The 11,365-nt window shown below is 33.8% G+C and overlaps 2 protein-coding genes across 3 annotated transcripts in view; one reads left to right on the top strand and one right to left on the bottom strand.

Annotated features, from left to right (window-relative positions):
- The window catches only part of LOC110020090 (tetratricopeptide repeat protein 33), a 10,399-nt gene extending 7,424 nt beyond the window's left edge, over window positions 1–2,975 (bottom strand). For both annotated transcript variants that reach the window (XR_002293499.1, XM_020718063.1), the window contains exons 1-2: window positions 2,713–2,975; window positions 2,478–2,616 (exon numbers count right to left, since the gene is read on the bottom strand). Coding sequence is in view for 1 of the 2 variants with exons in the window: in XM_020718063.1 (XP_020573722.1) it covers window positions 2,478–2,616; window positions 2,713–2,919 (346 nt within the window). In the remaining variant the exon portion in view is untranslated. The remainder of the gene's footprint in view (window positions 1–2,477; window positions 2,617–2,712) is intronic.
- Window positions 2,976–10,978: 8,003 nt separating this feature from the next.
- LOC110019994 (probable L-ascorbate peroxidase 6, chloroplastic) overlaps window positions 10,979–11,365 on the top strand; it is a 26,105-nt gene continuing 25,718 nt past the window's right edge. The window contains exons 1-2 of the mRNA XM_020717928.1: window positions 10,979–11,236; window positions 11,325–11,361. Coding sequence (XP_020573587.1) covers window positions 11,045–11,236; window positions 11,325–11,361 — 229 coding nt within the window. The 5' untranslated portion in view covers window positions 10,979–11,044. The remainder of the gene's footprint in view (window positions 11,237–11,324; window positions 11,362–11,365) is intronic.

Genomic DNA, 11,365 nt, shown 5'->3' with positions numbered 1-11,365 from the left:
GGTTGCTATTGTGATATAGAGCTGCGATCGAGTCGCAGAGGAGCAGGACAACAGAGGAGGCTTCTGTCGCGCAAGGAAGAAGCGTCGCGCGAGTTCGGTTCGCACGGAAGGGGGAAAACAGGAATCGAGCGGGGGTTTCGTTCGATACCGAGGAAGAAGAGACGAGCGGGCAGAGGTTTGGCGAACAAAAGGAAGATGAACAGGAGCTCCGCAGAGGCAGAGGCAGAGGAGGGAGACTGCCAGCGAGAGAGAGGAGCTCAGGGGAGGCGAATCAAGCCGACCGCGGAGGAAGATGACTCGCATTCCTTTTAGAATTGGAGCGGGGTCAAGAGCCGTTACACTGAAAGCAATTGGCGGGGAAATTAATGAATTCCGAATGCAGGGAGGATTAAATGGAAAGCATTAACACCTGAATTAATTTTAATTAAGACAAATATTTTAATAATTCATTTGAATTTTAAAATTTGCATTTCAAATTCAGGTAAGCTGGTGCCTAGCCCGTGTTCAGCCCGAGTCCAGCCTGAATCAAACCCGAGTCAGACCTGAGTTGAGCCCGGGCCAGCGCACAGCTAAAAAAGTGCATCGATATCCGTGCTAGTCTCTCACGCGTGAAACTATAATGATATGGGTGTCATTTCCAGCTAAAATCGACGTTACGGACGTGTCGGCGCGGTCTGTTTCGTCATCCGGGGTCGTACGGGAGAGTTTGCCGGCGGACGAGTCAAATCAAGTCAAAATCGTGTGGAATGCGATGCGTGCGCAAAATGCGGCGTTATCGAGCGTTCGAGTCACAAAGGGGTTCCCTATGGGTTGTTCTTATTAATGTAGGAACTCGACTCGAGTTTCATGTGTCGATCCTAATCAACTCAACAGAACATCGAGGATTTCGGACCGCCCATGCGAAACTCGAAGGAGTGACGAGGTGACTCGAATTTTCTAAATGGTGTGGGTTTCGTACTAGTCTTCTAAGAGAGTCGAACAGGGGAAGCCTAAAGCTAGACCCTAGGCTCTAAGGAGAGACAAAAAAGAGACCTCATCCAGAAATGAGGTCAACAGTACGTCATGATTAGCATGAGGCTTGAGCATAGAGCAATTGAAAACAGGATCTTCTGGTATTTGAAAGGCTTCCAAATAGCTTTATGCTTCAGTACCGATAAACACGTGATTTTAATGGTTATTTTTAAGTATTTGAAAGGCCTCCAAGCTAATTTTTGGTTGTAGTGCAAATAAACTTATGTTATTTAGTTACATTAATACTTAGTAGGTTGGATATCTAGATTCAAAAAGTTCTACTTTATGCTACTTTGTAATTTTTGAGGTGGAAGTTATTTCATGATTGTGTAAGTTGCAGTAAGCGTATAGTATTCTCAAATACAAATGTTCAATACATAGTTGTCAAAAAAGCATGCCATGGACTATGTTCATAACGGGTCCATGTTATCAAAGAAAATAGTTCACAAAGTCGAATGGACAATCAACCATAATAACATGACCAATTGATCAACCCAACCAGGTAGTTACGAGCAACAACTCGCCTATGGTGATATGCTCATGGACATCCCCACAAACTAAGGCATCCCTGTAACTCGTCAATGAAGCATAATCACCTCACGGCCAAGTTGGCAGGACTCTCCTTGAGGCGTATTCACATAGAAGATCATTTTGCCATGTGGCCGAGTTGACTAACAGACACATCACAAGTAAGCTACGCTTGAGGAAACATATTTTACAAAAAACAGTTATTTACACGGAGGAATAATGATATAAAAATAATCACAATGTCAAAAGATGACAAGAGGGATAGATTGAAGATATCTCAAAACCCAATTGTAATGAGTACTTAATTTACGATGCGTAAACTAACTCCCATATAAATAGGGGTGACCATTGTAATTTGAAGAGATTCCCCCTAATATTAAGAAAGCCTGTCTTTTTACATTTTTTTTATTTCCCTACTTCCTTAATTCAGAGTATTTATTATTTAGACTTTTTCCTTGGTGGTATAGATTCATGGAAAAATCAAGATCCAACAACCTCAATAAGAATTCTACATTTACCAATAGCTTGAAATGCAGTGATGTTAGATATGGAATGTTTTGGAATCTATAATAGTATCCCTTCGGAATATACAGATATAAATTGATCGGATTGATTGTTAGATATTGCTTTGTTTTTAATTTAAATTGGGTTTCTTCCATCCATCTGCAATGTTTTTAGCTCACTTGTAAGCCTTACCTTAGCTAGAAGAATTGTGTTTCTCACTATTTTCTGTAGCGAAAGGTTCTAAGTGGTTTTCATCTCATGATCTTTCCCTTCAACTAGGTAAAATCATGATCTTTGTGAACACTGATGCTGAATTACATACTTCCACCTCAAGGAAACAGCATAATCAAAACCAACATCATCTCCATTCATTTTATTTTTATAAGAAAAAATATGAAAATAATCACCCTTAACCAAAGGAAGCATTTACATACGAGCTGCAGCCTTTAAAGCATTCCATGTATCCCCTATCTCAAGTAATACTTGGGCCTTCTGCTCGTGCAACTTTGCCTTCTCGGGCATCAGAACAATGGCGGTCTCCCACTTTGTAAGAGCTTCACGATATCTTCCACTCTTCAATCAAATTTAAAAAAAAAACGAGGAAATGCTACAGGCTCTCATAGAAACAGTAATTAAAAAGGCAACAAGATTGCTTCTATTCAAATCAACCTCGGCAAGCTGGATGCCCTCGGACTCAAAGGACTCGGCGAGCTGCTGGGAATCGGGGTCTGAAGCTGGAGTATCTGTACAATCATGATTCAGAGGTCGGGCTTCCTCCTCTGCGGATTCGAACGGGAGATTAGGTTTTGACGATATCAAATTGGATAGAGGCCTCTTCTTTCCACTTTCGTCCTTCTTTTTCCACACGATCTTCATTCCGCTCTCTCCTGGGCTGTCACAAAAGGTCGTAGTTGTGTTCGGCTTCGATTCGTTCGAAAAGCACGAGCAAAATTAATATTTTTTTCGGTTTATTATTTGTAATATAAAATAATTTAAAATAATTATATATAAAAAATTTATCATATTTTTAAAATAATTATATACTCTAAAAATTGATTATATTTTAAAAATTTAAATGGTATAAATAATAATCCTATCCTATCTTCAGGTTCGACTCTTAGAATACATTAAATTATATAATTTCTTATTTATCTTCAGGTTCGTCTCTTAGCTTAATTTTTTTATATTTCTTTTAAATATATTTAGTTTCTTTGAGTGAAATCTAATTGTTGGGAGTAAAATCTCGCATATTGCTTCTAGATCTAATTTTTTTTATGCATGAAATATGATATTATGGTTTTATTATAAGTTATGTTTCGACTATTTTGCGTTTATATTGAGATTCATACAGGTTTTAACATTATTTTGATATAGGTTTAAATTTTTGAAAGATTTTGAACAATTTGAATAATTCAAACATTACAATCAAATTTATAAGATTTCAAACAATTCAAATAATTCGAATAATTAAAATAAATCGAACAATTTGAACAATTCAAACATTCCAAACATTTCAAACATATTTCAAACAAATCAAATCAAACACAAATAGTAACTTCACGAGCAATTTAAAACACAAACATATTTCAAACACATGTAATTTCAAACAAACTGAACGCGAAGACGAGCTTTGTTCGTTCGTGTTTGGTTCGTTTACACCCCTGCTCCTCTTCGCTTCAGGACCGGACAGTCAGCGGTGGAGCTTTTTTGGTCACCTTAAAAATGCGTACAACCCCGTCCTGCGATCGTCTGAATACCTCGAAAATTGTGCTCTATCCATTCATTCATTCGTGATTCAAAATTATCATATGGTTTTCTGAGTTTTCTGATTCTCTTGCTCTAAGTGACCCCAAGTGTTTAGGATTTTCAAAGTCGAACTAGTTTAAGCATGGCTGAGCTAAGCTTCTTTGCCACTGAATGTGCTTAAGGTTTTGGCATCTTTGTCACCAACATTTTGACACTGGTGTTTTGACATCGCCGCTTTGATATCGGGACTCAAGAAATTGCCTAATAAGGTTTACATATGTCTCTAGCTAGTTTTGGTTGCAAAATCTTCTAAGCAAATTTTGTAGTTCAATATACAATGCTTAGATTTCTACGTTAGTTGTAATATATACAATGAAGAAAAAGAAAAACAACAAGGAAAAATAGAAGAAATCAAGGAGGAAAACAAATAGTCGTTATTTATTTAGGATTTAGGGTCTATTTTTTTAAAAAATAATTTTAATTGCTCATTTGTAGTAATTTGTTCAATGTAAAACTTCGTTTGATGTAATATTATTTCCAGACTCATATGTTCATTGTAAAATTTTGATTTGTCTCTATTATGAGTTATAATAGGAAATAATGTATTCCTCTAAAAAAATGTGATGAATAAATTATTTCCTTATAGTTAAAGAGATATTTTCTTGGATTTTGAATTATTGGTTTTTCAATTTTATGTTATTTTATATATCTCTTAATAATTAATATGAATTGATTATTAGAGGTATCATGTTATATATCTTTCATTTCATATCATTTCTTTTTTATTTTTCCTACTATAGGATTCTTGTAAGGGTAATTTATACCCTCGTTCATATAAATGAAACAATCAAGTAATTCATATTATTTCGCATTATTCTGAATTTCAACAGTCTAATTTGTTCATTGTAACATTTTCAAATATTTCATTACAATCATATGTATTGTTGACTTTATAATATTGAAGCAATGAATTTTATTTTGGGAGTTTTACATGTTTAATGTGTTTGGAAAATAGAAAGTTGTCTCAATTCAAAATACTATTTTATATCATTGTTTAGTATTCGAAGAACACTCAATGTAAAAAATTATTTGCAAGTACCCCTCTATACCACCATGAATCACCATAATGTCATCATTTCAACATCATAATAAAACTTTAATATTAACACACAACAATATCAATTCCACTATAAGAGAACCACAATAACATCATAAGAGAACCATAAATACCATCATAATTCAAATAGATTACCACTAATCGTACAAAACTCAAATAACACATAGGAAACAATACCACCAAATTTTTACTAACACATAATTACAAAAAATGCATCACAACACCACCATATTATCAAAATAATTGACATCACTTTACAAATTAAAATTCACAAGATCATCACCAGAATACCACCAAAATAAACACTACAAAATAACAAAAAAAACACTAATAAATCACCAAAATATCATCAAAACATCACTAGAATATCACCACCACAACAATAGAATATCACCAGAATACCATGTTAATATTATCAAATTCATCACACGGGACATATATCAGAATATTACTAGAATATCAAAAAAATGTCACAAGAATACCACTAAAATATTACAAAACCATAATACCGACTGAATATCACCACATATTTTTGGTGGTATTAGGGTGGTATTGTGGTGGTGTTTTGGTAGTTCTATTGTTGTATTTAGACAATATTCTAGCCGTATTATGATGATATTTTTGTGATTTTTTATGTTATTTTTTGTGGTTGGTGGTATTTCGTTGTTTTATTGATGTTATTCTGATGGTTTGTTTGTGATATTTTGGTTGTATTCTAATGAAATTATTGTGGTATAATGATAGTACTATTATGGTATATTGGTGTTAATTTCGGTGGTATTATGGTGGCATCATGCCTATTTTTTTGTTGATATTATGATGATATTGTTCAATTTATTTGACTAAATAAAACCTTTGTTATGTTACATTTTTGCCACTAATGTCTATTCTTTGACTGTGTAATACTCTTGCAGTGTCATGAACACAAGATTATTGACATGCAAATGAAGGCCCTCAATTGTTGGGTCTGTTGGTGATGCAACTTTTGTTTAGCTTAATGAAGAAAATAAAACTATTTTGAAAGATATACATCTCATTCAATTCTTCCACATGCCACCATACCAACAAAAAAATCCATTAGCCCTCCAAAATTTGAAAGGTTAGGACATTGATCATAAAGTTATTAGAATATGTGGCATAGCCTTAAGCTTCAACTAGGACAAGGTGACATTGCTCATTGGCATGTCTAATTGTGGAGAAACCATGCACTGGGATAAATTTTTCATATCAATCGTAAATTTTATTCAAATAAAGAATGACTTGTTTGCAGTTGTTTGAGGATAATGTTCAATGCCCTTTATAGAGTTGTATATAGAGTTTGTGTTGGCAAATATATTTTTTTCCCTCAAGCAATTATCATGCCTTGAGTGGCTTCTACAATTTTGGGGACAATGTAAATAACTTATCTTCCTTCAACTGGCCAACAACTACTTTTAGTTTTCTGATTGAGCAATTTAATGTCATTGTCTGAAAAGCAAGGCAGAATCAGACCCTTGGATACATGTATGCCTTTGTTTTCTTGTTAACGGCTATTATGACTGACATAACAACAATCCTTTTACTCTTTTAAGACAAGTGACCTAATGAGTTTTTCTTTTTAACAGCTTTGACTTTATGAGCGCAAATCCATCATCACTCCAACATCACGTAAAGCAAGGTCTCAAATGCTTAGGTGGTCTAAAATAAGGCCATGTATTACGAAGATGATGATTTTTTTTTCTTTGTACTAACATCAAAACAAGTAACGGAGATATGAACCCTTTCTATAAAAAAATATTTGGGTGATATTAGATTTGCCTACATAACATGATAATGTAGTTGTTTTATTTGCTATAGCTCTTTGATTCTTCATTGATTTAGCTAGTGATAAATAATTACTTTTTTCTCCAATAAGCCATGGGTTAGGGAGCCCAACATCTAGCCCTCTGACAGCTAATTTTAACATCTTTACCTGATACACATCCCCTGCACTATCTGCTACAGAGAATTGTGCACCATCTCCTCACACTCCATTTCAACCCCCATCTCCAGCTCCAACTCCAGCTAAACATCAATTAGAAATAGAAATTAATGGACTTTTCCATTACTTATAAGCCAACATAACCAAATAAATGAGTTGAAGAATACAATTAACCAATTGGAAAAAAATGTTATAAAATAATGAGAGAGCATAAAGGAAAACCATTATTCAAATCATAACTGTGCGCCATGGTCCAATGAGTAAAATCAAGACAAAGCCAGAAGAAGAGGAAATTGAAATTCTCTTGCATAGAATTTCCAATCAAGGATAGAAAAACTGAGGTCACCATAGCCAAGCCATAAGATATTGAAGTTGAAGAAGAGGATACTGGGAAGCATCAAAGACACCTGAATCTACTTCAGTAGAGGAAGAAAAGAAAAAGGAACCAAATGGAACATAATTTTTGGGTCTCGAGGAGTGGAATAAGGTTTTGTTCTTATGGATGAGGAACAGGGGGAGGCGATTTGCATAATATTTGTTAATGACTGCCCAAACAAGTTATATTAATTTTAATGCTAACCATTGCATTACACTTTATTCTAAAGTACCTTTTGTATTTTGAAGATGAAGCATCAACAAGCAAAGACAATTATGAACTTCCCAACAAAGGATGAGATATTATTGCATATGACAGAGGTAATTGATGAATGTTGTCAAATGTTTACTGATAAGTAAGTATTTCTTTACAAATTCATATTACTTGCAACAATGAATATATTTGTATATCAATTATTTTTTCTGTCATTACCGCAAATATGAGACAATTTAATTTTTAAGGAAAATCCATGTGCAATGTCTAATTCTTTGATTGATGATCTGTTAATGAATAAACAGTTGGGCAACAAGTATGTTGATGCATTCACATTTTTATTGGCTGACAGAAGAAATAAAAATCCTAAATCATATGAATCTTACCTATATATATCTAAAACGTATTGGGTTAGTATAACACATCATTATAGTTTATATTATTCATAAATAATTTACACCTTCGCTTGTATGTAAATAGCATAAACCAACAAAATTTGGCAAGCTTGTTTCCAACAAAAAATTAAGGGTGTGATTTTCATAAACCACCTCAGGAAAGAAATTTTGAAAAAACACGTATTGTATTGATTCCAATAGTCCACGACAGACACTGAAGTTTACTAGTTGAGGAGTAGAAGTTGTAAAAATGGTTCATATAAGACTCACTTCCCAAAAAAGCTCACAAACAATTATGTCATGATATTGTAAGAAAATACATTAACAAATTATTCAAAATGTTTTCCATCTATCTAGTTTTTAAATTTGAACTACCTGACACAACTATTCATTTTGAAGGTCAAAGTCGATGTTGAAGATTCCCACTCGGCATTTGAGACTGATCCCGGTACATGACCAATCAATTTACATAGAGGACTACCAACACAGAAGATCAATATTGATTGTGAAATGTTTGTCTATAAATACATGAAAATTTGATGGACACTGAGAAAATAAATTTGGATGCTTGTAAATGTGGCAGCTTAACATGCTAAAATTTAGAGTCGAATTTATTTATAAACTCTGTGTGTTAGCTTTAGAAAATCGTTCATCATCAAAACTCCATGAATGTTTTAGAATGTGGATGGATAGGTTAGAACACTGACATATATAATTTTTGACTTGTTTATAACAAATAATATTTATAATTGTTTATAACTTTTTTATAAATATATATATTCACTCTTTGATATACATTATGTTGCATAGGCTTGGATATACATTGTATCCACCATAATACCACAATAAGTATATTACTAATATTCCACAAAAATGTCATAAGAATACCACAAAATACCACTATAATACAACTAAAAGACCACATTAATATAGTCAGATTACCACCATAATACCACAGGAATACCATCAGTTAACAATAAGAATACCAACAAAATATCACACTCATACCACTTGAATACCACCAAAACTAAAAAAAAATACTCATAGAATATCAAAAAAATATCACTAAAACACCACAATAATACTACCAGAACACCACCAACAAACAATCGGAATACCACCAAAATTAAACCAAAATATGCACAAAATACCGCAAGAATATCACTAAAATATCATAATAATACCATCAAAATATCACCATAAGAATACCAACTGAATACAATAAAAATACCACCACAAGAAAACCACTCGAATACTACAATAATACCATTACGCGAATACCACTAAAATATTACTATAATACTATCACCAACAGACTACTGTCATTCTTGTGATATTCTTGTGGCGGTATTCTACTGATATTCAGGCGGTATTTAGCTGGTAGTAATCTTGCGGCATTTTATGATATTCAGGTGGTATTATGTCGGTATTCTCACATTTTTCTATTGACATTATTATGGTACTCATGTGATATTTTTATGGTATTCTAGCGGTATTTTGGATGGTAATTTGGTGTATTGTAGTGATATTCTTATTTTATTATGACTGTATACTTATTACATGCTTAGATTATTCAGGTGATATTCTAATATAATTTTAGTGGTATTTAGTTGCATTGTTGTGGTATTCTAGTGATATCTTAAATGTATTCTGGTGATATTTTTGTTTAATTTTTGTGGTATTCTAGTGAGATTCTTGTGGTATTTATGTGATATTTTTTGAGAACTTTGGTGGCATACTGGTGGCATTGTTTTTGTTTTTGTGATATTTTTTATAGCCTTATTATAAATGTGCTATAAAGTTAATGTTTTAAGCAAAAATGAATGCTTTGAGGACTATAAATTACGAGGCATCAAAATTATTATTATTATTGGTTCACAATTACAAAATATATCATTCCATTCAATCAATGAAATCCATCATTAAACTGATTTAAGTTTCCACTGGTTGTGGTGCACTAGAGGATGTGAAGAGTTCCTATTCGACAGTCGATCATTAAGAAGTTCAATTTCAAAAAACTTATAGTCGAATTGGTCGGCTCAACGAGACAAATCAAATAATACCAAATTTGGTTTAATCTAAGTCAAATCAAAGCTTAGATTAAATTATAAACCCACTTTTGAAAGTTTTTTGGACATATTTAGATGGTCAAACGGATGTTGAATCAGACGAGCTTATTGTTAGATCGAGCATCTCGGCGAGACGGATATAACAAGCCTAATTTCACTCAATTCAAACATCGTTAAGTAACTCAAATGTCTATTAAACGTCTTTTGATCAAAAGAAACTCTCTAGACTGTCCAATTAAAGTGGTTCATATTGATTTGTTAATTGCAGATTAAACTTTATAAAGTAAGCTCCACCGCTCTCATGAGAGAGGGATGAGAACTTGAAGCCTGAAGAGAACTCTCAAAGCTTTGAGAATAACTGAAGTCCAGCATAACTCATGCCGCAGTCGATAACTGCTGACCGTCATCTACCACCATTTGCCAGGCCTCACCCGTTTCTTGCAATAAATCCATCTGTAAGTCGACATTTTAACTTGGGAGACCTTATAACTATTTCCAGCTTGTGGGACAAGTCGTTATGATTGTAATCATAATTTTATGGTAAAACTTTTAAGCTGGGTCGGACCATGTGGTTTTTTTTCCCTTTTATGAGTTTTCACGCAAAAATTTATCGTGTCACTAATAACTTTTTTTTTTAAGCGTGTGCTGAATCTTCGTATGCTAAGATGATAATACATTACTTTATTGTCGCAAAGTTTCTAGCACGCATTAATTATTATTTTATATATTTTTAAATTGAATTTAGTGTGTATAATTAAATAAAATATTATATAATTTATGATAATTAAAATTTAAGGAATATTTTTTTAACATGACAAGCAACCATTCTTAAATTCATATTTACTAAATTTCCATACATTTATATATCTAAGCTCTACATTTTAATTTTTATTTAAATACAATTTTGTCTTTGCATGAAAAAATTGTATTTGAGTTTTTAACATTTAAAATATTATTACTTCTGGCATGATTAAAAAATTTGGCTTGCATAACTATAAAATACAAACTTTAGGTGTTAGATATTTAAGTACACAAGAGCTCGGTGGTATATATATCAGAGCGCATAAAAAAAATGGCAAAAGGTCCTCAGCTGTTCACTTCTTAGGGCGCGTGCTCACCCCAGGCATGGCCGAACGGCTCTCCTCCTCCACTTCCGTCTCTTGCATCGGCGCATGCTTAATCCGCTCGGCATCCAAGCGGAACATGATCCGATCAGCTCTCCCCCTTTTGTCCCCTCGCGTTCTGCCCTCCTTTCGATCTGTCGTCGTTCCCCCCCGTTCGTCGGCGCTCGACCCTGCTTGTCTCCGCTTCTTCCAGGTACGTCTCTACTTGTCTACTGCATTTGTTATTTGCATATATCGGCTTGTCGGCGGAAGTTCTTCTGACGGGCATTGGGGATTCACAGAGGGCTGGTGGACGCTCGCTTAGCTCGTCCACCTGGTCTAC

The sequence above is a fragment of the Phalaenopsis equestris genome, unplaced genomic scaffold (assembly GCF_001263595.1).
Source record: "Phalaenopsis equestris unplaced genomic scaffold, ASM126359v1 Scaffold000090, whole genome shotgun sequence".
Lineage (NCBI taxonomy): Eukaryota > Viridiplantae > Streptophyta > Magnoliopsida > Asparagales > Orchidaceae > Phalaenopsis > Phalaenopsis equestris.
The sequence above is the reverse complement of the archived record's forward strand: the minus strand, read 5'-3'. Positions and strand labels throughout refer to the sequence as shown.